At 42.0% G+C, this 25,983-nt stretch overlaps 1 protein-coding gene across 2 annotated transcripts in view; it reads left to right on the top strand.

Moving 5' to 3' along the window:
• The first annotated feature begins 902 nt into the window (after positions 1–902).
• Positions 903–25,983, top strand: part of XPO7 (exportin 7) — a 77,758-nt gene continuing 52,677 nt past the window's right edge. Inside the window, exons 1-6 of one of the 2 annotated variants that reach the window (XM_074559054.1) lie at positions 903–1,059; positions 7,591–7,737; positions 11,779–11,872; positions 13,233–13,399; positions 17,316–17,381; positions 22,607–22,711. In XM_074559054.1, coding sequence (XP_074415155.1) covers positions 1,042–1,059; positions 7,591–7,737; positions 11,779–11,872; positions 13,233–13,399; positions 17,316–17,381; positions 22,607–22,711 — 597 coding nt within the window. In that variant the 5' untranslated portion in view covers positions 903–1,041. Of the gene's footprint in view, positions 1,060–7,590; positions 7,738–11,778; positions 11,873–13,232; positions 13,400–17,315; positions 17,409–22,606; positions 22,712–25,983 lie in introns of both variants that reach the window. The other variant, XM_074559053.1, reaches the window with a different exon arrangement.

The raw sequence follows: 25,983 nt of genomic DNA, 5'->3' as shown, positions 1-25,983 counted from the left end.
CTCACACACGGGTGTGACATTGGGGACACGGGGGAGTGGCACTGTGGGTGCGACACTGGGGTCACAGGGGTGTGGCACAGCACACACATGGGTGTGACATTGGGGACATTGGGGTGTGGCACAGCCAGACAGGTGGGTGTGGCACTATGGGTGTGGCACTGCAGATAGGTGGGTGTGGCACAGCTGGACATTTGGGTGTGACACTGTGGGTGTGGCACTTGGGGCAGGTGGGTGTGGCACTGTGGGTGTGGCACCGAGGACACGCCCCTGTGCCACCTTGTGGTGTTGACAGGCTCTGGGAGCACAGGTGGAGGACATCGGACACTGGACAGGACACTGGGAGCACTGGTGGAACAGGTGGCACTGGTGGCACTGCTCATACCGGTGTCCGTGCTCACCGTGATGACACTGGTGGCACTGGGGGGACTGGGAGCACTGGTTATGCTGGTGTTAGGTCACACTGGCGGCACCGGTGGCACTGGGCGTGCTGGTGCCAGTGATCACAGTGCTGTCCCCGCGCTGCCCCCGCTGTTCCCGCGTTGTCCCCGTGCTGTTCCCGCTGTCCCGGCTCTGTCCCCGTGCTGTCCCCGTGTTGACCCCGTGCTGTCCCCGTGCTGTCCCCGGGTGCGCGGCCCCTTTAAGGCCGTGTCAACAAACCCGCCTCGCGCCCCTCCCTCCTCCCCCCGCCCCTCGCCGCCGTCGTGACGTCAGACGCCGCGCGCCGCGCGCATATGGGGGCGTGACCAGACCGCTGTGGGCGTGTCCCGGCGCCGCGCGCAGGCCCCGCACCAACACGGGGGCGTGGTCTCACCGGGATGGGCGTGGTTTCCGCGTTGTGGGCGTGTCTCCTGGGCGCGCGCAGGCGCGGGATAGGCGGGGCGGGCGCGGAGGGGGCGTGTCCCTCCGGCGCGCGCAGGCGCGGGAGGGGCGTGGTCCCGGCGCGGCGCATGCGCGGTGCGGGCGGCGGCGCGGGGGGACGCGGTGGCGCCGGGCCCGGCGCAGGCGGGGGCGGAGGCGCGAGCGGAGCATGAATGGGGCAAGATGGCGGATCATGTGCAGGTGAGCTCCGGCCGCAGCGCGGGGCTCGCCCGGGCCCGCCCGCCGCCCTCCCGGCACCCCCGCGCCGCCCCCCCGGCCCGCGCGGCCGAGCCCCGCACGGCCAGGCCCGGCCAGGCCCGGCGCGGCCCAGGCGCGCAGGCCGCGCTCCCCCCGTGGCTCCCGGCGGCCTCTCCGGGGCTCCCCCCGGCTGCCCGCGGCTCCTCCCGGCCCCATCGCGTCCCTCCCGCTGTCCCCGCGTTCCTCCGCTCCGTGCCCGCTGCGGGGATCCCGGCCCGGGCTCGCTCGGATCCCCGTTATCCCCTCGGGAGCGCCGGGCGGGCCCCGCTGTCAGCCCCGAACGCGCCGCTGGCACCGGGATCCGCTCCGGGATCCGCTCCGGGATCGCGGCTGGCGGGATCTCGGCACTCCCGGCCCGGGTCGGGTCCGTTCCCAGCCGGGTTTGGGGTCAATTCCCAGCCCTGTTTGGGGTCATTTCCTTGCCCGCTTCTGTTTCTTTTCCAGGCGGGTTTGGGGTCATTTCCCAGCCGGGTTCTGTTTCTTTCCCAGCCGGGTTTGGGATGATTTCTCTGCCTGATTCTGTTCCTTTACCAGCCCTGTTTGGGATCATTTCCCAGCCCAGTTTTGTTCCTTTCCCAGCCGAATTTGGGGTCATTTCCCAGCCAGGTTTGGGATCATTTCCTTGCCTGGTTCTGTTCCTTTTCCATCCAGGTTTGGGATAATTTCTCTGCCCTGTTTGGGGTCATTTGCTAGCCAGGTTTGGGATCCTTTCTCTGCGTGGTTCTGTTCCTTTCCCAGCCCAGTTTTGTTCCTTTCCCAGCCCTGTTTGGGTTCTTTTCCCTCCTCGGTTCTTTTTCTTTCCCAGCCGGGTTTGGGATCATTTCCCAGCCAGGTTTGGGATCCTTTTCCTGCCCGGTTTTGTTCCTTTTCCATCCAGCTTTGGGATCTTTTCCCAGCCCTGTTTGGGATCATTTCCTAGCCGGGTTTGGGATCATTTCCCATCCTGGTTCTGTTCCTTTCTCAGTCCAGTTTGGGATCCTTTCCCTGCCTGGGTCTGCTTGTTTTCCATCCAGGTTTGGGATCATTTCTCTGCCCTGTTTGGGGTCATTTCCCAGCCGGGTTCTGTTCCTTTTCTACCCAGCTTTGGGATCCTTTCCCAGCCCTGTGTAGGTTCCTTTCCTTCCTCGGTTCTGTTCCTTTTCCATCCAGGTTTGGGATCATTTCTCTGCCCTGTTTGAGTTCCTTTCCCAGCCCTGTTTGGGACCATTTCCCAGCCGGGTTCTGTTCCTTTCCTACCCAGCTTTGGGATCCTTTTCCTGCCCCGTTTAGGTTCCTTTCCTTCCTCGGTTCTATTTCTTTCCCAGCTGGGTTTGGGATCATTTCTCTGCCCTGTTTGAGTTCTTTCCTTGCCTGATTCTGTTCCTTTCCCAGCCGAATTTGGGGTCATTTCCCAGCCAGGTTTGGGATCATTTTTCTGCCCTGTTTGGGATCCTTTCTCTGCCTGGTTCTGTTCCTTTCCCAGCCCAGTTTGGGATCATTTCCCGGCCGGGTTTGGGATCCTTTCCCAGCCCTGTTTAGGTTCCTTTCCTTCCTTGGTTCTGTTTCTTTCCTAGCTGGGTTTGGGGTCATTTCCATCCAGGTTTGGGATCATTTCTCTGCCCTGTTTGAGTTCCTTTCCTTGCCTGGTTCTGTTCCTTTCTCAGCCCAGTTTTGTTCCTTTCCCAGCTGGGTTTGGGATCCTTTTCCTGCCTGGTTCTGTTCCTTTCCCAGCCCCATTTAGGTTCCTTTCCTTCCTCAGTTCTGTTCCTTTCTCAGTCCAGTTTGGGGTCATTTCCCAGCCCTGTTTAGGTTCCTTTCCTTCCTCGGTTCTGTTCCTTTCCTCACCCGGTTCTGTTTCTTTCCCAGCTCTGTTTGGGTTCATTTCCTCACCCGGTTCTGTTCCATTCCCAGCCGGTTCTGGGTTCGTTCCCCAGCTTCGGTTTCCCATCAGCGTTTCAGGGGAATTTCAGGATGGAAAAGTTCCTGGGGGCAGCAGGGAAATCAGGGCTGGGAGAGTTCCAGGGTGAAGTGGAGGGACAGAACCCTGGGAAAGGGACCAAAATCCTCAGGAAGGGCCCTGAATCCTCAGAAAGGAACCTGAATCCTCAGAAAAGGGCCCTGAATCCATCAGGGAGGGAACAAAACCCTCGGAGGGGGCTCAAAGCCCCAATGAAAGAACCCAAAACCCTTTGAAAGGCTCTGAGAGTGACCCCGAACCCTCTGAGAGTGACCCTGAACCTCTGAATGGGACCCTGACCCTCTAAAATTGACCCCAAATCCCCTAAACTTGACCCTAAACCCTCTGAAATCGACCCCAAATCCTCCTGAGAGTGACCCTAAACCCTCTAAAATTGACCCCAACACCCTAAAATTGACCCCAAGTCTCTTGAGATTGACCCCAAATCCCCTGAAAATGACCCTAAACACCCTAAAATTGGCCTCAAACTCCCTGAAATTAACCCCCAACCCTCTGAAATTGGTTCCAAACACCCCAAAAGTGACCCCAAACCATCCTAAGAGTGACCCCAAATCCTCTCGAGAGTGACCCCAAACCCCGTGAGAGTGACCCTGAACCTCTAAACTGGACCCCAAACCCTCGGAAATCGACCCCAAATCCTCTTGAGAGTGACCCTAAAGCTCTAGATGGGACCCAGAGCCTCTAAAATTGGTCCCAAACACCCTAAAATTGGTCCCAAATCTCCTAAACTTGACCCTAAACACCCTAAAATCAACCCCAAACCCTCTGAGATTGGTCCCAAACCCCCTAAACTTGACCCCAAACCGTCCTATGAGTGACCCCAAACCCCCTGAGAGCGACCCTAAAGCTCTGAATGGGACCCAGAGCCTCTAAAATGGACCCCAAATCTCCTAAAATTGACCCCAAATCCCCTGAGATTGACCCCAAACATCCTAAAATCAACCCCAAACCCCTTGAAATTCTTTCCAAACACCCTAAAATTGACCCCAAACACACTAAAATTGGTCCCAAATCTCCTAAACTTGACCCTAAACATCCTAAAATCAACACAAAACCCTCTAAAATTCACCCCAAATCCTCTGAGATTGACCCCAAAACCCTAAAATTGACCCTAAATTCCCTAAAATTTCTCATGAAATTCCTGCCCAAAATCCCATTTAATTTCCACTTTTCCAGGGATAAATTCCTGCCCAAAATCCCAGATTAAATCCCATTTAATTCCCCTTTTTCAGGAGAAAATCCCATTAAATTTCTCATGAAATTCCTGCCCAAAAATCCCATTTAATTCCCATTTTCCAGGGGGAAATTCCTGCAATTTCTCATTAAAATCCCATTTAATTTCCCTTTTTCCAAGAGAAAATTCCTGCCCAAAAATCCCATTTAATTTCCACTTTTTCCACTGACAAAATCCTGGAATTTCTCATGAAATTCCTACCCAAAATCTCAGATTAAATCCCATTAAATTTCTCATGAAATTCCTGCACAAAATCACATTTAATTCCCATTTTCCAGGGGGAAATTATTGCCCAAAATCCCATTTAATTTCCCTTTTTCCAGGAGAAAATTTTTGCAATTTCTCATTAAAATCCCATTTAATTTCCATTTTTCCAAGGGAAAATTTCTGCAATTTCTCATGAAATTCCTGCCCAAAATCCCATTTAATTCCTCTTTTTCTAGGGGAAAATTCCTGCCCAAAATCCCATTTAATTCCCATTTTCCAAGGAAAAATTCCTGCCAAAAATTCCATTTAATTTCCACTTTTTCAGGAGAAAATTCCTGCAATTTCTTATTAAATTCCTGCCCAAAAATCCCATTTAATTCCCTTTTTCCAAGGGGAAATTCCTGCCAAAAATTCCATTAAATTTCCCATTTTTTCAGGGGGAAATTCCTGCAATTTCTCATTAAATTCCTGCCCAAAATCTCAGATTAAATCCCATTAAATTTCTCATGAAATTCCTGCTCAAAATCCCATTTAATTCCCCTTTTCCAAGGAAAAATTCCTGCAATTTCTCATTAAAATCCCATTTAATTTCCACTTTTCCAAGGGAAAATTTCTGCCCAAAAATCCCATTTAATTTCCTCACCTCCTTGGAATGAATTTTTTGGGATTTTCCAAAATAAATTCAATTTTTTTCCCATTTTTCCTTTAAATTCCTATTCCTGAAATGTTTCCTTAAATCCAAATTATGGAAATTTTATGGAAATTATGGGTTAAAACTCCCAAAATTATGGAAATTTTATGGAAATTTTATGGAAATTGTGGATGAAAACTCCCAAAATAATGGGAATTTTTATGAAGTATGAAAGTTATGGATAAAATCTCTTGAAATTATGGAATTTTGTGGAAATTATGGATTTAAAAAATCCCAAAATTATGGAAATAATGGAAATTATGGATACAAACTCACAAAATTATGGAAATTATGGGTTAAAACTCCCAAAATTATAAAATTTTGTGGAAATTATGGATAAAAAACTCCCAAATTATGGAAATAATGGAAATTATTGGTAAAAGCTCCCAAAATTATGAAATTTTGTAGAAATTATGGATAAAAACTCCTGAAATTATGAAAATAATGGAAATTATGGGTTAAAATCCTGTAAAATTCCTGCAAAATTCCTGTAAAATTCCTATAAAATTTCTGTTTAAAATTCCTGTAAAATTCCTATAAAATTTCTGTTTAAAATTCCTGTAAAATTCCTATAAAATTTCTGTTTAAAATTCCTGTAAAATTCCTGCAAAATTCCTGTAAAATTCCTGTAAAATTTCTGTTAAAATGGGAAAGGTGGAAATGAAAGGAATCGCTGTGGAGGGAATTTTGGAAATTCAAGGGAAAGGGGAAAAAGAAGGGAAGGGAAGGGAAGTCCTGGTTCTTTCCCTGTTTTTCTCATGTTTCTCCCCATTTTTCCCTGGTTTTTTTTCCCATTTTTTCCCCATTTTTCCCTGTTTTCTCCCCATTTTTCCCCTGTTTTTTTCCTGGTTTTTCCCCTTTTTTCCCCCCATTTTTCCCCGTTTTTCCCCTGTTTTCCCCCTGGTTTTCCCCTGCTTTTTCCCTGTTTCTCCCCCATTTTTCCCTATTTTTCCCTGTTTCTCCCCTGTTTTTTCCCCGGTTTTCCCCCTGGTTTTTCCCCATTTTTCCCTGGTTTTTCCCTGGTTTTTTTTCCTTGTTTCTCCCTGTTTTTCCATGTTTCTTCCTGTTTCTCCCCCATTTTTCCCCTGTTTCTCCCCTGGCTTTTCCCCATTTTGCCCTGTTTTTCCATGGTTTTTTCCCCTGTTTTGTCCCTGTTTTTCCCCTGGCTTTTCCCCATTTTTTCCCTGTTTTTTCCTCATTTTGCCCCATTTTCCCCCTGCTTTTTCCCTGCTTTTTCCACTTTTTTTTTCCCTGTTTTTTCCCCATTTTCCCCCTGGCTTTTCCCCATTTTTCCCTGGTTTTTTTCCCATTTTTTTCCCCATTTTTCCCTGTTTTTCCCATGTTTTCCCCATTTTCTCCATGTTTTTCCCTGTTTTTTCCATGCATTTTCCCTATTTTTCCCCTGTTTTCTCCCCATTTTTTCCCATGTTTTCCCCTGATTTTCCCTATTTTTCCCCTGTTTTTCCCTGTTTTCTCCCCGTTTTTCCCCATTTTTCACTGTTTTTTCCCTGGTTTTCCCATGTTATTTCCCCAATTTTCCCTGTTTTTTCCTCATTTTTCCCTGGTTTCCTCCATTTTTCCCTATTTTCCCCCTGTTTTTTCCTCAATTTTCCCTGTTTTTTCCCTGTTTTCCCCCTGGCTTTTCCCCCTTTTTTTTTCTGGTTTTTCCCCATTTTTCCCCCCGTTTTTTCCCCATTTTCCCCCCGTTTTTCCCCTGGCTTTTCCCCATTTTTCCCTGTTTTTTCCCATGTTTTTCCCTGTTTTTTCCCCATTTTTCTCTGTTTTTTTTTTCCTTTTTTCTCCCTGTCATTCCATGTGTTTCCGTGGTTTCCCCATGTTATTTCCCCATTTTTTCCCTGTTTTCCCCCTGTTTTCCCCTGATTTTCCCTGTTTGTTCCCCATTTTTCTCTGTTTTTTTCCTTGTTTCTCCCTGTTTTTCCCTGGTTTTTTTCCTTGTTTCCCCCATTTTCCCCTGGCTTTTCCCTGGTTTCCCCTGTTTCTCCCCCATTTTTCCCTGTTTTTTCCCCATTTTCCCCTGTTTCTCCCCCTGTTTTTTCCCTGTTTTTCCCCTGGCTTTTCCTCTGGCTTTTCCCTGTTTTTCCCCCTGTTTTCCCCCCTGTTTTCCCCTGATTTTCTCTGTTTGTTCCCCATTTTTCTCTGTTTTTTTCCTTGTTTCTCCCTGTTTTTCCATGTTTTTCCCTGGTTTCCTCCTCTTTTTTCCCCATTTTTCCCTGTTTTTTCCCTGCTTTTCCCCTGTTTTCCCCTCTTTCTCCCCTGGCTTTTCCCTGTTTTCCCCCATTTTTCCCTGTTTTTCCCCTGTTTTTTCCTCATTTTCCCCATTTTTCCCTGTTTTTCCCCATTCCCACATTCCCTGTCCCCCGGCAGAGCCTGGCCCAGCTGGAGAACCTGTGCAAGCAGCTCTATGAGACCACGGACACGGGCACGCGCCTGCAGGCCGAGAAGGCGCTGGTGGAGTTCACCAACAGCCCCGAGTGCCTGAGCAAGTGCCAGCTGCTGCTCGAGAGGGGCAGCGTGAGTACAGCCCTAAATATTCCCAAAACATTCCTGAAAATTCCCAAAAATTCCCTAAAATCCTGGGATTCCACATCCCAAACATTCCCCAACATCCTGGGATTCCATGTCCTGGTGGAGTTCACCAACAGCCCCGAGTGCCTGAGCAAGTGCCAGCTGCTGCTCGAGAGGGGCAGCGTGAGTACAGCCCTGATGTCCCCTAAATATTCCTGAAAATTCCCTAAAATCATGGAATTCCACATCCCAAACATTCCCCAGAATCCTGGGATTCCACATCCCAAAAATTCCCCAAATTCATGGAATTCCATATCCTGGTGGGGTTCAGCAATGGCCCCAAGTGCGAGCGGCTCTTTGAGAGGGGCAGCGTGAGTACAGCCCAAACACTCCCAAAATATTCCTGAAAATCATGAGATTCCACATCCCAAAAATTCCCTAAAATCATGGGATTCCACATCCCAAACATTCCCTAAAATCACAGAATTCCACATCCCAGAAATTGCCCAAAATACTGGGATTCCACATCCCAAATATTCCCCAAATTCATGGAATTCCATGTCCTGGTGGGGTTCAGCAATGGCCCCAAGTGCGAGCAGCTCTTTGAGAGGGGCAGCGTGAGTACAGCCCAAACACTCCCAAAATATTCCCAAAAATTCCCTAAAATCTTGGAATTCCACATCCCAAAAATTCCCCAAACATTCCCCAGAATCATGGAATTCTGCATCCCCAAATTGCCCAAAATCCTGGGATTCCACATCCCAAAATTTCCCCAAAATCCTGGAATTCCACATCCCAAAAATTCCCTAAAATCACGGAATTCCATATCCCAAAAACTGCCCAAAATTGTGGAATTCCACATCCCAAAAATTCCCTAAAATTGTGGAATTCCACCTCCCAGAAATTCCCCAGACATTCCCCAAAATCACAGAATTCCACATCCCAAAAATTCCCCAAAATCCTGGAATTCCACATCCCAAACATTCCCCACAAATGTCTTGAATTCCATGTCCTGGTGGGGTTCACCAACATTCCCCAAGTGCCAGCTGCTGCTCGAGAGGGGCAGCGTGAGTACAGCCCAAACACTCCCAAAATATTCCCAAAAATTCCCCAAAATTCCCAGAAATTCCCGAAAATCCTGGGATTCCATGTCCTGGTGGGGTTCAGCAATGGCCCCAAGTGCCAGCTGCTGCTCGAGAGAGGCAGCGTGAGTGCAGCCCTGATATCCCCTAAATATTCCTGAAAATTCCCAAAAATTCCCAAAAATCCTGGAATTCCACATCCCAAACATTCCCCAAACATTCCCCAGATTCATGGAACTCTGCATCCCCAAATTGCCCAAAATCCTGGGATTCCACATCCCAAACATTCCCTAAAATCACGGAATTCCACATCCCAAAAATTCCCCAAAATCCTGGGATTCCACATCCCAAAAATTCCCCAAAATTGTGGAATTCCACACCCCAAATATTCCCTAAAGTCGTGGAATTCCACATCCCAAACATTCCCTAAAGTCGTGGAATTCCACATCCCAAAAATTCCCCGAAATCATAGGATTCCACATCCCAAAAATTCCCCAAAATACTGGAATTCCACATCCCAAAAATTCCCTAAAATTGTGGAATTCCACATCCCAGAAATTCCCCAAACATTCCCCAAAATCACAGAATTCCACATCCCAAAAACTACCCAAAATTGTGGAATTTCACATCCCAAACATTCCCTAAAATCCTGGGATTCCACATCCCCAAATTCCCCAGAATCCTGGAATTCCATGCCCTGGTGGAGTTCATCAACATTCCCCAAGTGCCAGCTGCTGCTCGAGAGGGGCAGCGTGAGTACAGCCCTGAATATTCCCAAAATATCCCCAAAAATTCCCTAAAATCTTTGAATTCCACATCCCAAAAATTGCCCCAAAATCACGGAATTCCACATCCCAAAAACTGCCCAAAATTGTGGAATTCCATGTCCCAAACGTTCCCTAAAATTGTGGAATTCCACATCCCAAACATTCCCCAAAATCACGGAATTCCACATCCCAGAAACTGCCCAAAATACTGGGATTCCACATCCCAAAAATTTCCTAAAATCACGGAATTCCACACCCCAAATATTCCCCAAATTCATGGAATTCCATGTCCTGGTGGGGTTCAGCAACGGCCCCAAGTGTGAGCGGCTCTTTGAGAGGGGCAGCGTGAGTACATCCCAAACACTCCCAAAATATTCCCAAAAATTCCCTAAAATCCTGGGATTCCACATCCCAAAAATTCCCTAAAATCATGGAATTCCACATCCCAAAAATTCCCCAAAATTGTGGAATTCCACATACCAAAAATTCCCCAAAATCATAGGATTCCACATCCCAAAAATTCCCCAAATTCATGGGATTCCATTCCCTGGTGGGGTTCACCAACAGCCCCAACTGCCAGCTGCTGCTCGAGAGGGGCAGCGTGAGTACAGCCCTGATAGCCCCAAAAATTCCCAGAAATTCCCGAAAATCCTGGGATTCCATGTCCTGGTGGGGTTCACCAACATTCCCCAAGTGCCAGCTGCTGCTCGAGAGGGGCAGCGTGAGTACAGCCCAAAATATTCCTGAAAATTCCCACAAATTCCCGAAAATCCTGGGATTCCACATCCCAAACATTCCCTAAAATCCTGGAATTCCACATCCCAGAAATTGCCCCAAAATCCTGGGATTCCACATCCCAAATATTCCCTAAAATCCTGGGATTCCATGTCCGTGTGGGGTTCACCAACATTCCCCAAGTGCCGGCTGCTGCTCGAGAGGGGCAGCGTGAATAAATCGTAAATATTCCCAAACATTCCCAAAAATTCCCCAGAATCATGGAATTCCTGCAGAATTCCTTTAAAATTCCTGCGGTTCGTTCCTGCAAAATTCCTGCAAATTGCTGCAAAATTCCTGCAGAATTCCTTTAAAATTCGTGCAAAATTCCTGCAAAATTCCTTTAAAATTCCTGCAGTTAGCTCCTGCAAAATTCCTGCAAATTGCTGCAAAATTTCTGCAGAATTCCTTTAAAATTCCTGCAGTTTGTTCCTGCAAAATTCCTGTAAATTCCTGCAAATTGCTGCAGAATTCCTGCAGAATTCCTTTAAAATTCCTGCAGTTCGTTCCCGCAAAATTTCTGTAAAATTCCTTTAAAATTCCTGTAAAATTCCTTTAAAATTCCTGCAGTTTGTTCCTGTAAAATTCCTGCAGAATTCCTTTAAAATTCTTGCAGTTAGCTCCTACAAAATTCCTGCAAATTGCTGCAAAATTCCTGCAGAATTCCTTTAAAATTCCTGCAGTTAATTCCTGCAAAATTCCTGTAAATTGCTGCAAAATTCCTGCAGAATTCCTTTAAAATTCCTGCAGTTCATTCCTGCAAAATTCCTGCAAATTGCTGCAAAATTCCTGCAAAATTCTTGCAGAATTCCTTTAAAATTCCTGCAGTTAATTCCTGTAAAATTCCTTCAAAATTCCTGCAGAATTCCTTTAAAATTCCTGTAAAATTCCGTTAAAATTCCTGCAGTTTGTTCCTGTAAAATTCCTGCAGTTCGTTCCTGCAAAATTCCTGTAAATTACTGCAAAATTCCTGCAGAATTCCTTTAAAATTCCTGTAAAATTCCTGCATTTCGTTCCTGCAAAATTCCTGTAAATTGCTGCAAAATTCCTGCAACATTTCTGCAGAATTCCTGTAAAATTCCTTTAAAATTCCTGTAAAATTCCGTTAAAATTCCTACAGTTTGTTCCTTCAAAATTCCTGTAAATTCCTGCAAAATTCCTGTGAAATTTGGGGATTTTATCCCAGTAAATTTGTGGAATTTGTGGAATTTGTGGAATTTGTGGAATTTGTGGAATGTGCATCCTTCCCAGGTGGGAGCTGCTTCCCTTCAACTCCTGGGCTGCAATTTGCTTCAAACCCATGAATTAAAATAAATTCCATTAATCTTATTTTCTATGAATTTCATGTTCCATGAAATAAAATCTAAAATTTCCTTTTTTTTTTTTGTTGTTTTTTTGGGAATTTTTTCCCTTTTTTTTTCCAGTCCTCCTACTCGCAGTTGCTGGCGGCCACCTGCCTTACCAAACTGGTGTCGCGCACAAACAACCCCCTGCCCCTGGAGCAGCGCATCGACATCCGTGAGTGCCCTGGCATGGGCCCAGAAATCCTTGGGATATTCCCAAAAAATCCATGGGATTGGCCCAAAAAATCCTAGGGATTGGCCCAGAAAACACTTGGGTTGATTGTGCCAAAAATCCCTTGGGATTGGCCAAAAAAACCCCTTGGGATTATCCAAAAAATCCTTTGGGATTTTTCCCCAAAACTCTTTGGGTTTGGCCCAAAACCCTTAGGATTGTCCAAGACCCTTTCCCAGGTTTATTCCAGAACTAAATCCAACCCTTTTCCCACTTTTCTTCTGGGACTAAATCCAATCCTTTCCCAGGTTTATTCCAGGGCTAGGAATTAGGATTCAATAGGCTGGGATTTAAATCCAACCCTTCCCAGTTTTATTCCAGAGTTAAATCCAACCCTTTCTCAGGCCTAAATCCAATCCTTTTCCAGTTTTATTCCAGGACTAAATGCAGTCCTTTCCTAGGTTTATTCCAGTCCTAATTCCAACCCTTCCCAGGTCTTTTCCAGAGTTAAATCCAACCCTTTTCAAGGACTAAATCCAGTCCTTTCCCAGGTTTATTCCAGGACTAAATCCAATCCTTTCCCAGACCTAAATCCAACCTTTTCCCAGGTCTAGTCCAGAGCTAAATCCAATCCTTGCCCAGGTTAATTCCAGGGCTAAGTCCAGCCTTCTCCCAGCTTTATTCCAGGGTTAAATCCAACCCTTTTCCCATTTTTATTCTGGGACTAAATCCAATCCTTTCCCAGGTTTATTCCAGGGCTAGGAATTAGGATTTAAATACGCTGGGATTTAAATCCAGCCCTTCCCAGGTTTATTCCAGGGCTAAATCCAACCCTTCCTAGGGTTAAACCCAACCCTTTCCCACTTTTCTTCTGGGACTAAATCCATCCCTTTTCCAGTTTTATTCCAGGACTAAATCCATCCCTTCCCAGATCAATTCCAGAGCTAAATCCATCCCTTTTCCAGTTTTATTCCAGGACTAAATCCATCCCTTCCCAGATCAATTCCAGAGCTAAATCCATCCCTTTTCCAGGACTAAATCCAGTCCTTTCCCAGGTCCATTCCAGAGTTAAATCCAACCCTTTCTCAGGCCTAAATCCAACTCTTTCCCAGTTTTATTCCAAAGCTAAATCCATCTCTTTCCAGGGCTAAATCCAGCCTTTCCTTAGGTTTATTCCACACCTAAATCCACCCCTTTCCCATCACCTTAAATTCCCAAACAAAACCCCAACACTTCTCTCTTATTCCCAACATTTTTCCCATTTCCCCCACTCCAACCAACCTCCCCAAAGCTCCTTTTTCCTCCAGGCTTTTCCCCCAGAGCTGAATTTTTCCTGCAGCTCCACGTTTTCCTCATTTTTCAGGGAATTATGTGCTGAACTACCTGGCCACGAGGCCGAAGCTGGCGACGTTCGTGACGCAGGCGCTGATCCAGCTCTACGCCAGGATCACCAAGCTGGGCTGGTTCGACTGCCAGAAGGACGAGTACGTCTTCAGGAACGTCATCAACGACGTCACCAGGTTCCTGCAGGTCAGAGCTGCCAAAAATCCACCAAAATCCACCAAAAAATGAGTTTGGAGATGGCCTGGAAGAGTTTGGGTTCTTCCATGTTGGTGCTTTTCAGGAGGAATTTCTGAGGGTGAAGAGTTCCTTAAAAGTCAGGGATTTGTTTCTGGATGCTCCCAGATTGGCACCAGGTTCCTGCAGGTCAGATTTCTTCCTCAGAATTCCCAGGATCCACCAAAAAATGAGTTTGGAGATGGCCTGGAGCAGTTTGGGTTCTTCCATGTCCGTGGTTTTCAGCAGGGGATTCTGAGGGGAAACAGCTCCTGAAAATTCAGGGATTTGTTCCTTGACCCTCCTGGATTTGCTCCAGGTCCTTGCAGGTCAGATTTTCTCCTCAGAATTCCCAGGATTCACCAAAATTTGGGAGTTTGCAGGTGGCCTGCAGGAGTTCGGGTTCTTCCATGTTGGTGGTTTTCAGGAGGAATTTCTGAGGGGAAACAGCTCCTGAAAATTCGGGGATTTGTCCCTGGATGCTCCCAGATTTCCACCAGGTTCCTGCAGGTCAGGTTCTCTCCTCAGAGGTGCCAAAAATCCACCAAAATCCACCAAAAAATGAGTTTGGAGATGGCCTGGAGGAGTTTGGGTTCTTCCATGTTGGTGCTTTTCAACAGGGGATTCTGAGGGTGAAGAGCTCCTTAAAATTCAGGGATTTGTTCCTGGATGCTCCCAGCTTTGCTCCAGGTTCCTGCAGGTCAGGTTCCCTCCTCAGAATTCCCAGGATTCACCAAAATCCAGGAGTTTGCAGGTGGTATTGAAGAGTCTGAGTTCTTCCCTAGTGGTGTTTTCAGCAGGGGCTTCTGAGGGGAAACTGCTCCTGAAAATTCAGGAAGTTGTTCCTGGGAGTAGGGAATCGTTCCTGGTTGTTCCCAGATTTGCTCCAGGTCCTTGCAGGTCAGATTTCCTCCTCAGAGGTGCCAGGATTCACCAAAATCCACCAAAAAATGAGTTTGGAGATGGCCTGGAGGAGTTCAGGTCCTTCCATGTTGGTGCTTTTCAGGAGAGATTCTGAGGGGAAACAGTTTCTGAAAATTCAGGAAATTGTTCCTGGGAGTGGGGAATCGTTCGTGGTTGTTCCCAGATTGGCACCAGGTTCCTGCACGTCAGATTCCCTCCTCAGAATTCCCAGGATTCACCAAAATTTGGGAGATTGCAGGTGGCCTGAAGGAGTTCGGGTTCTTCCATGTTGGTGCTTTTCAGCAAGGGATTCTGAGGGTGAAGAGCTCCTTAAAATTCAGGGATTTGTTCCTGGTTGTCCCCAGATTTCCACCAGGTTCCTGCAGGTCAGGTTCTCTCCTCAGAGGTGCCAAAAATCCACCAAAATCCACCAAAAAATGAGTTTGGAGATGGCCTGGAGGAGTTTGGGTTCTTCCGTGTTGGTGCTTTTCAGTAGCAGCTTCTGAGGGGAAACAGTTCCTTAAAAACCAGGAAATTGTTTCTGGGAGTAGGGAATCATTCCTGGTTGCTCCCAGATTGGCACCAGGTTCCTTCAAGTCAGATTTTCTCCTCAGAATTCCCAGGATTCACCAAAATATGGGAGATTGCAGGTGGCCTGAAGGAGTTCGGGTTCTTCCATGTTGGTGGTTTTCAGTAGGGGACTCTGAGGGTGAAGAGTTCCTTAAAAATCAGGGAATTGTTCCTGGCTGTTCCCAGATTTGCTCCAGGTTCCTGCAGGTCAGATTTCCTGCTCAGAGATCCCAGGATTCACCAAAATCCACCAAAAAATGAGTTTGGGGATGGCCTGGAAGAGTTTGGGTTCTTCCATGTTGGTGCTTTTCAGGAGGAATTTCTGAGGGTGAAGAGTTCCTTAAAAGTCAGGGATTTGTTCCTGGGTGCTCCCAGATTGGCACCAGGTTCCTGCAGGTCAGATTTCTTCCTCAGAATTCCCAGGATCCACCAAAAAATGAGTTTGGAGATGGCCTAGAGCAGTTCGGGTTCTTCCATGTCCGTGGTTTTCAGCAGGGGATTCTGAGGGGAAACAGCTCCTGAAAATTCAGGGAATTGTTCTTGGGAGCAGGAAACTGTTCCTTGATCCTCCTAGATTTGCTCCAGGTCCTTGCAGGTCAGATTTCCTCCTCAGAATTCCCAGGATCCACCAAAAAATGAGTTTGGGGATGGCCTGGAGGAGTTCGGGTTCTTCCGTGTCGGTGGTTTTCAGTAGGGGATTCTGAGGGTGAAGAGTTCCTTAAAATTCAGGGATTTGTTCCTGGGTGCTCCCAGCTTTGCTCCAGGTTCTTGGGGTTCAGAATCCCTCCTCAGAATTCCCAGGATTCACCAAAATCCACCAAAAAATGAGTTTGGAGATGGCCTGGAAGAGTTTGGGTTCTTCCATGTTGGTGGTTTTCAGCAGGGGATTCTGAGGGGAAACAGCTCCTTAAAATTCAGGGAATTGTCCCTGGATGTTCCCAGATTTCCACCAGGTTCCTGCAGGTCAGATTCCCTCCTCAGAATTCCCAGGATTCACCAAAATCCACCAAAAAATGAGTTTGGAGATGGCCTGGAGGAGTTCGGGTTCTTCCATGTTGGTGGTTTTCAGGAGGAATTTCTGAGGGTGAAGAGTTCCTTAAAAATGAGGGATTTGTTCCTGGGAGCAGGGATTTGTTCCTGGATTTGCTCCAGGTTCCTGCAGGTCAGATTTCCTCCTCAGAATTCCCAGGATTCACCAAAATCCACCAAAAAATGAGTTTGGAGATGGCCTGCAGGAGTTTGGGTTCTTCTGTGTTGGTGCTTTTCAGTAGGGGATTCTGAGGGTGAAGAGCTCCTTAAAAGTCAGGGAATTGTTTGTGGGAGTAGGAATTTGTTCCTGGATGCTCACAAGTTTGCTCCAGGTCCTTGCAGGTCAGATTCCCTCCTCAGAATTCCCAGGATTCACCAAAATTTGGGAGATTGCAGGTGGCCTGAAGGAGTTTGGGTTCTTCCATGTTGGTGGTTTTCAGTAGGAGCTTATGAGGGGAAACAGTTCCTGAAAATTCAGGGATTTGTTCCTGGATTTGCTCCAGGTTCCTGCAGATCAGAATTCCTCCTCAGAATTCCCAGGATTCACCAAAATCCACCAAAAAATCAGTTTGGAGATGGCCTGGAGGAGTTCGGGTTCTTCCATGTTGGTGCTTTTCAGTGGGGGATTCTGAGGGGAAACAGCTCCTGAAAATTCAGGGATTTGTTCCTGGCTGTTCCCAGATTTCCACCAGGTTCTTGCAGGTCAGATTCCCTCCTCAGAATTCCCAGGAATCACCAAAATCCACCAAAAAATGAGTTTGGAGTTGGCCTGAAGGAGTTTTTGGGTTCTTCCATGTTGGTGCTTTTCAGAGGGGAAACAGCTCCTTAAAAATCAGGAATTTTTTCCTGGATGCTCCCACCTTTAGGATCCATCTTTTCCACCCTCAAATCCACCCCATGGAGGAGTAAAAAAATGAAGAAATTTTTTCCTTTATTGTTCCCTTTCCATCCATGGAAATCTCATTTATTCTTTAGCTCCTTAAAAAATTCCGGGAGCAGGGATTTGTTCCTGGATGCTCCAGATTTTAGGATCCATCTTTTCCATCCCCATGGATGGGGTAGAAAATCAAGGAATATTTTCTTTATTTTCTTTTCTATCCATGGAAAATCACATTTTATCTTAAAAATTCAGTGAGCAGGGAATTATTCCTGAATATTCCAACCTTTAGGATCCATCTTTTCCTCCTCATGAATATTCCTGAGATTTTCTTTCAACTTCCTGCATTCAACCTCCCAAAATCTCCCTTCTTTGGATAATTTTTTTTATTTTTATTTATTAAATATTAAGCTTTTTCTAGCTAAGAATTTTTCCAAAAAAAAAGCAAAAAAAAAGGGAATTTTTCCAAAATTTTTCCAAAAAAAATAAGCTGTGCCTTTGCCTCCCCAGGACAGTGTAGAGCACTGCATCATAGGAGTGACAATCCTGTCCCAATTAACGAATGAAATTAATCAAGTAAGTGCTACAGCCTTCCTCAGTGAAGTAAGTGTCCAATTTTCTCATTCATTTTGTTGTGTCCTGCTTTTTCTGGGGTTTTATTTTGGGAATTTTGCTGGTTTTTATTTTGGGAATTTCTGTGTTTGTTGGGTATTTGTTGTTGTTCCATCTTCCATCTTTTTCCCATGTTTTGGTGTGGTTTTATGGGATTCCCATGTTTTGGGGTGGTTTTCTGGGATGAAAAGGGAAAAAAAAAACCAAGAAAAAGGAATTATGTAGTGAGGATGAGTATGAGAACTTTCTGTTGTCAGTCCTTCATATTTACCAGGGAGAAAAAACCAAAATTATCTGATCGTCCCCATTTTTAAATAATGTCTTTCATCCAGAATGAAACTCTGGATGAATTTTTGGGATAAAATTCCCACAAATCCTTCAGGATTCTCACATTGTGGCCCTTTCCCAGTCCCTGAGGATTTAAAAAGCCCAAATTTCCAGAGGATTTAAAATCCCTCCAGGGCTGTGCTCTGGAATTCCTTTGGAATCTGGAATAAGCACCTTTACCTGCTGCTATCCCAATTTCTGTCTTTTTTTCCATATTTTTTCATGGTTTTCTGTCTTTTTTTCCATATTTTTTTCATTATTTTCCCTCAGACATGCAGATTTTGCTGCAATCCTGAGGGTCACAATGAGTGCAAAAGTCTCTGATTTTCTGCTCCTCCTCCTACACCTTGGAGAAAAATCCAAATTTTTCCAACTCTGCCCATTTTTAAAGGATTGTTTTCATCTAGGATGAAACTCTGGATGAGTTTTTGGGATAAAATTCCCAGAAATCCTTCAGGATTCTCAGGTTGTGTCCCTTTCCCAGCCCCTCAGGCCTGGCCAGGCCCAATCCTGTCCCAGCTTTTCCAGAGGATTTAAAATCCCTCCAGGGCTGTGCTCTGGAATTGCTCTGGAATCTGCAATAAGCACCTTTACCTGCTGCTATCCCAATTTCTGCATTTTTTTCTGTCTTTTTTTCCATATTTTTTTCATGTTTTCCCCTCAGACATGCAGATTTTGCTGCAATCCTGAGGGTTACAATGAGTGGAAAAGTCTCTGATTTTCTCACCCTCCTCCTAGACCATCAAGAAAAAACCCAAAATTATCCAACTCTGCCCATTTTTAAAGCATTGTTTTCATCCAGGGTGAAATTCTGAGTAAATTTTTGGGATAAAATTCCCAGAAATCCTTCAGGATTCTCAGGTTGTGTCCCTTTCCCAGCCCCTCAGGCCTGGCCAGGCCCAATCCTGGCCCAGCTTTTCCAGAGGATTTAAAATTTTTCCAGGGCTGTGCTCTGGAATTCCCTTTGGAATCTGGAATAAGCACCTTTACCTGCTGCTATCCCAATTTCTGCATTTTTTTCTGTCTTTTTTTCCATATTTTTTTCATGGTTTCCCCTCAGACATGCAGATTTTGCTGCAATCCTGAGGGTCACAATGAGTGGAAAAGTCTCTGATTTTCTGCTCCTCCTCCTACACCTTGGAGAAAAATCTAAATTTTTCCAACTCTGCCCATTTTTAAAGCATTGTTTTCCTCTAGGATGAAATTCTTGATGAATTTTTGGGATAAAATTCCCACAAAACCTTTCAAGATTCTCAGGTTGTGTCCCTTTCCCAGCCCCTCAGGCCCAATCCTGGCCCAGCTTTTCCAGAGGATTTAAATTTTTTCCAGGGCTGTGCTCTGGAATTCCCTCTGGAATTCCTCTGGAATAAGCACCTTTACCTGCTGCTATCCCAGTTTCTGTGGTTTTTCCATCTTTTTTTCCATATTTTTTCAATGGTTTTCCCTCAGACATGCAGATTTTGTTGCAGTCCTGAGGGTTACAATGAGTGCAAAAGTCTCTGATTTTCTGCCCCTCCTCCTAAACCTTGGAGAAAAATCCAAAATTTTCCAACTGTGCCCATTTTTAAACCATCTCTTTCATCCAGGGTGAAATTCTGGATGAATTTTTGGGATAAAATTCCCACAAAAACTTTCAGGATTCTCAGGTTGTGTCCCTTTCCCAGCCCCTCAGGCCCAATCCTGGCCCAGCTTTTCCAGAGGATTTAAAATTTTTCCAAGGCTGTGCTCTGGAATTCCCTCTGGAATTCCCTCTGGAATCTGGACTAAGCACCTTTACCTGCTGCTATCCCAATTTCTGCATTTTTTCTGTCTTTTTTCCATATTTTTTTCATGGTTTTCCCTCAGACATGCAGATTTTGCTCATTCCTGAGCGTTACAATGAGTGCAAAAGTCTCTGATTTTCTGCTCCTCCTTCTACACCTTGGAGAAAAATCCAAAATTTTCCAACTCTGCCCATTTTTAAAGCATTGTTTTCATCTAGGATGAAACTCTGGATGAATTTTTGGGATAAAATTCCCAGAAATCCTTCAGGATTCTCAGGTTGTGTCCCTTTCCCAGCCCCTCAGGCCTGGCCAGGCCCAATCCTGGCCCAGCTTTTCCAAAGGATTTAAAATTTTTCCAGGGCTGTGCTCTGGAATTCCCTCTTGAATTCCTCTGGAATAAGCACCTTTACCTGCTGCTATCCCAATTTCTGCATTTTTTCCATCTTTTTTTCCATATTTTTTTCATTATTTTCCCTCAGACATGCAGATTTTGCTGCAGTCCTGAGGGTTACAATGAGTGCAAAAGTATCTGATTTTCTGCCCCTCCTATTAGACCATCAAGAAAAAACCCAAAATTATCCAATTGTCCCCATTTTTAAAGCTTCGTTTTCATCCAGGGTGAAATTCTGGATGAATTTTTGGGATAAAATTCCCAGAAATCCTTCAGGATTCTCAGGTTGTGTCCCTTTCCCAGCCCCTCAGGCCCGGCCAGGCCCAATCCTGGCCCAGCTTTTCCAGAGGATTTAAAATTTTTCCAGGGCTGTGCTCTGGAATTCCCTCTGGAATTCCTCTGGAATAAGCACCTTTACCTGCTGCTATCCCAATTTCTGTGATTTTTCCATCTTTTTTTCCATATTTTTTCCATGTTTTTCCCTCAGACATGCAGATTTTGCTGCAATCCTGAGGGTCACAATGAGTAGAAAAGTCTCTGATTTTCTGCCCCTCCTCCTACACCTTGGAGAAAATCCCAAAATTTTCCAACTCTGCCCATTTTTAAAGGATTGTTTTCATCTAGGATGAAATTTTGGATGAATTTTTGGGATAAAATTCCCACAAAACCTTCAGGATTCTCAGGTTGTGTCCCTTTCCCAGCCCCTCAGGCCCAATCCTGGCCCAGCTTTTCCAGAGGATTTAAAATTTTTCCAGGGCTGTGCTCTGGAATTCCCTCTGGAATTCCTCTGGAATAAGCACCTTTACCTGCTGCTATCCCAATTTCTGTGGTTTTTCTGTATTTTTTTCCATATTTTTTTCATTATTTTCCCTCAGACATGCAGATTTTGCTGCAATCCTGAGGGTCACAATGAGTGCAAAAGTCTCTGATTTTCTGCCCCTCCTCCTACACCTTGGAGAAAAATCCAAAATTTTCCAACTCTGCCCATTTTTAAAGCATTGTTTTCATCCAGGATGAAATTCTGAGTGAATTTTTGGGATAAAATCCCCACAAAAACCTTTCAGGATTCTCAGGTTGTGTCCCTTTCCCAGCCCCTCAGGCCCGGCCAGGCCCAATCCTGGCCCAGCTTTTCCAGAGGATTTAAAATTTTTCCAAAATTTTTCCATTTCCCTCTGGAATTCCTCTGGAATCTGGAATAAGCACCTTTACCTGCTGCTATCCCAATTTCTGCATTTTTTTCTGTCTTTTTTTCCATATTTTTTCCATGTTTTTCCCTCAGAAATGCAGATTTTGCTGCAGTCCCAAGGGTTAAGATGTGTGGAAAAATCTCTGATTTTCCTTAAAAAAAAAAAAAATTAATTTTTTTTGTCTTATTAAGTAATTAACTTCAAATTTCCCTGGGATGATGTTTAATCCTGGTGGGATTTCAGAACTGGAAATGTCAAAGCCCAAATCATTGATTTAATCCAAATTTTCACCAAAATTCACCAATTTAAGCTGAATTCAGTGTGAAAGTAAAGAAAGAAATCCAATTTTCCCATGGCCAAAAATAAAGGGGATTTTTCCATTCCCATAAATTAAATAGGAATTAAATAATGTTTATTTTTTCTAAACTCCCTGAAATCCCAATAGTCTGAGCTGAGGGATAATTTTATTTTAATAATAAAATTATTAATAAATTATTATTTATTATTAGTAATATATCATTAATATCTATATATATTAATATTAAAATTGTTAATAAATTTTATTAATAAAATTAATAAAAGTAATATTTCTAAATAATGTCCTTTTAATATCCTAACAAATGTAGGGTTTGTTGGGGTTTTTCCTTCTAAAATATAAAAGTTGGGAATTTTGGGGTTTTTAATGTAATTATTGGGAAAATTCAGGTTTAAAATCCAACATTGGAGCTGTCCTGAAGGAAATCCTGAAGGAGAGGTTTGGAAATTGAAATTTAATTTTTAGCATAAATTTCAATTTCATTTGTTATGGCAGGTTTTGATTGAAAAATTAAAATATAGATTTATAAAATTTATTTTATTGTTTATTTTATTTAATTTAAATAGTAAAATATGAATATTTCAAAGTGGGTATTTATGCAGGGATTTCCTGGAATTCCTGCTGGATTTCTTGGAATTCTGGATTTGCTGGATTTGTGGAATTCCTGTTGGATTTTTTTGAATTTTTGTTGGATTTCTTGGAATTTTGGATTTCCTGGAATTCCTGCTGGATTTTCTGGAATTCCTGTTGGATTTTCTGGAATTCCTGCTGGATTTCCTGGAATTCTGGATTTCTTGGAATTCCTGTTGGATTTCTTGAAATTCCTGCTGGATTTCCTGGAATCTTGGATTTCCTGGAATTCCTGTTGGATTTTTTTTAATTCCTACTGGATTTCTTGGAATTCTGGATTTCTTGGAATTCCTGTTGGATTTCTTGGAATTCCTGTTGGATTTCCTAGAATTCCTGTTGGATTTCCTGGAATTTTGGATTTCTTGGAATTCCTGTTGGATTTCTTGGAATCCTGGATTTCCTGGAATTCCTGTTGGATTTCTTGGAATTCCTGCTGGAATTCTTGAAATTTTGGATTTTTTTTGAACTCCTGCTGGATTTCTTGGAATTCCTGTTGGATTTCCTGGAATTCCTGTTGGATTTCCTGGAATTCCTGTTGGATTTCCTGGAATTTTCTGGAATTTTCTCCCCTGCAGGCCGACACCACCCACCCCCTGACCAAGCACAGGAAAATCGCCTCTTCCTTCCGAGATTCCTCTTTATTCGATATTTTCACCCTCTCCTGCAGTTTACTGAAACAGGTAAGGAAAATTCCGGAATATTTTTATTTTTTTGGGAAGTGGAATTTTGGGATGAAATTCCTCCCGCAAAAATTCCGGTTTTGGGTTGTTCTTTCAAAAAGAAAATGGATTCATTGTGAATTTTTCTTGCTGAGGAAATCGATGTTAAGTATGGAATTGATGTGTCAATTAGAAATATTAAATATATTTGAATTAAATAATGAGTGGAAAATAGAGAAATTAAATTCTTCTCTACAATTCCAGCTGCAAATAAATCCCTGGATCCTGAGCCCTGGGTTAATTCTCTATTGTTTCTCAAGGAAAAATTGGATTAATTAAGGAGGTTTTTCTTCCCATATAAATTGCTATTAATAAATGGATTTTATTTAAATAATACATATTTAATAGATTTTATTTATACATATACATATTTACATGTTATATATGTATTTACATAATATATGTGCATATATATTTATATATGTATATATTAAATATATGTATTTTATATAGGTATATATTTTATATATAAATATTTTTATTATTATTTAGGTAAATATATTTTTAGGTAACACACAGAAAATAAAGCCAGAAATCAAAATCTTCCCTACAATTCCAGCTGCAAATAAATCCCTGGATTCTGAGCTTGGGGTTAAAGTTTCCTCTTGTTTCTCAAGGAAAAAATTGGATTAATTAAGGAAATTTTTCTTCCTATATAAATTGCTATTAATAAATGGATTTTATTTAAATAATACAGATTAAATAGATTTTATTTATACATATACATATTTACATGTTATGTATGTATTTACATTATATATGTGCATATAATATATATGTATATATATACATATACATATGCATATTATACATATTAAATATATTATATATTTTTCTATATTATATATATTATATATTTTATATATATTATATATAAATATTATATATATATTAAAATATATATTTTTCTATTTTTTATATATAAATATATTTATTATTATTTAGGTAAATATATTTTTAGGTCATACACAGAAAATAAAGCCAGAAATCAAAATCTTCTCTACAATTCCAGCTGCAAATGAATCCCTGATTTTCTGAGCTTGGGGGTTAAAGTTTCCTCTTGTTTCTCAAGGAAAAATTTGATTAATTAAGGAAGTTTTTCTTCCTAAATAAATTGCTATTAATAAATGGATTTTATTTAAATAACACATATTAAATAGATTTTATTTATACATATATATATTTACATGTTATATGTATTTACATTATATATATGCATATAATATATGTATATATATACATATGCATATTATACATATTAAATATATTATATATTTTTCTATATTATATATGTTATATATATTATATATTTTATATATATTATATTTATATATAATACATATATATATTATATATTAAAATATATTATATATTTTTCTATTTTTTAATATATAAATATTTTTATTATTATTTAGGTAAATATATTTTTAGGTAATGCACAGAAAATAAAGCCAGAAATCAAAATCTTCCCTACAATTCCAGCTGCAAATAAATCCCTGATTTTCTGAGCTTGGGGTTAAAGTTTCCTCTTGTTTCTCAAGGAAAAAATTGGATTAATTAAGGAAGTTTTTCTTCCTATATAAATTGCTATTAATAAATGGATTTTATTTAAATAATGCATATTAAATAGATTTTATTTATACATATACATATTTACATGTTATGTATGTATTTACATCATATATATGCATATTATGTATATATATACATATACATATGCATATTATACATATTAAATATATTATATATTTTTCTATTTTATATATATTATATATTTTATATATATTATATATATATATTTTTTATATATATTATACATATATATATTAAAATATATTATATATTTTTCTATTTTTTATATATAAATATTTTTATTATTATTTAGGTAAATATATTTTTAGGTAATACACAGAAAATAAAGCCAGAAATCAAAATCTTCCCTACAATTCCAGCTGCAAATAAATCCCTGGATCCTGAGATTCAAATTCCCTGGCTTAAAGCATCAGGAAAAAAAGGAGAATTTGGGTTTTTATTTTAAATATCTCTGACAAACAAATCCTTGTCCCAGTTTTTCATGGAAAAAATCTGAGATTTTATTTAGGCTGGAATATATTTATTTCTTTTTATTTATTTTATTATGCCTTGCTACCTGATAAACCACACCCATTGCTCGTTCCATAAATCCCTCAAATAACACCTTGCCTAAATTCAGCTGCCACTTGGATTTTTATATTTTTTTCCCCAAATTTTATAATTTTTTTCCCAAATTTTATATTTTTTTCCCAATTTTTTTTTACCCAAATTTTATATTTTTTTCCCAATTTTTTTTTTTTACCCAAATTTTCTATTTTTTTCCCCGAATTTTATATTTTTTTCCCAATTTTTTTTCCCAAATTTTATATTTTTTACCCAAATTTTATATTTTTTTCCCAAATTTTCTATTTTTTTTCCCTTTTCCCTGCCTTAATCCCACGTTTTCCTCAGGCTTCAGGGAAGAACCTGAACCTGAATGACCAATTGTGCCTCGCTACCTGATAAACCACACCCGTTGCTCATTCTGCAAATAAAATCCTGCCTAAATTCAGCCACCACTTTGATTTTTTTTTTCCAAAATTTTATATTTTTTTACCCAAATTTTCTTTTTTTTTCCCAAATTTTATATTTTCTTCCCAAATTTTTTTTTCCCAAATTTTATATTTTTTCACCCAAATGTTATATTTTTTTCCAAAATTTTACATGTTTTTTCCCAAATTTTCTATTTTTTTCCCCAAATTTTATATTTTTTTTCCCTTTTCTCCGCCTGAATCCCACGTTTTCCTCAGGCTTCAGGGGAGAACCTGAACAACCAATTATGCCTCGCTACCTGATAAACCACACCCGTTGCTCGTTCCATAAATCCCTCAAATAACACCTTGCCTAAATTCAGCTGCCACTTGGATTTTTATATATTTTTACCCAAATTTTATATTTTTTTACCCAAATTTTCTGGTTTTTTTCCCCAAATTTTCTGGTTTTTTCCCCCAAATTTTATATTTTTTTTCCCAAATTTTATATGGTTTTTACCCAAATTTTCTATTTTTTTCCCAAATTTTATATCTTTTTTTCCCAAATTTTATTTTTTTACCCAAATTTTTTTTTTCCCAAATTTTATATTTTTTTCCCAAATTTTATATTTTTTTCCCTTTTCCCTGCCTGAATCCCACGTTTTCCTCAGGCTTCAGGGAAGAACCTGA

Source organism: Zonotrichia albicollis, chromosome 26, assembly GCF_047830755.1.
Source record: "Zonotrichia albicollis isolate bZonAlb1 chromosome 26, bZonAlb1.hap1, whole genome shotgun sequence".
Taxonomy (NCBI): Eukaryota; Metazoa; Chordata; class Aves; order Passeriformes; family Passerellidae; genus Zonotrichia; species Zonotrichia albicollis.
This window is presented reverse-complemented; position numbering and strand designations above follow the sequence as displayed.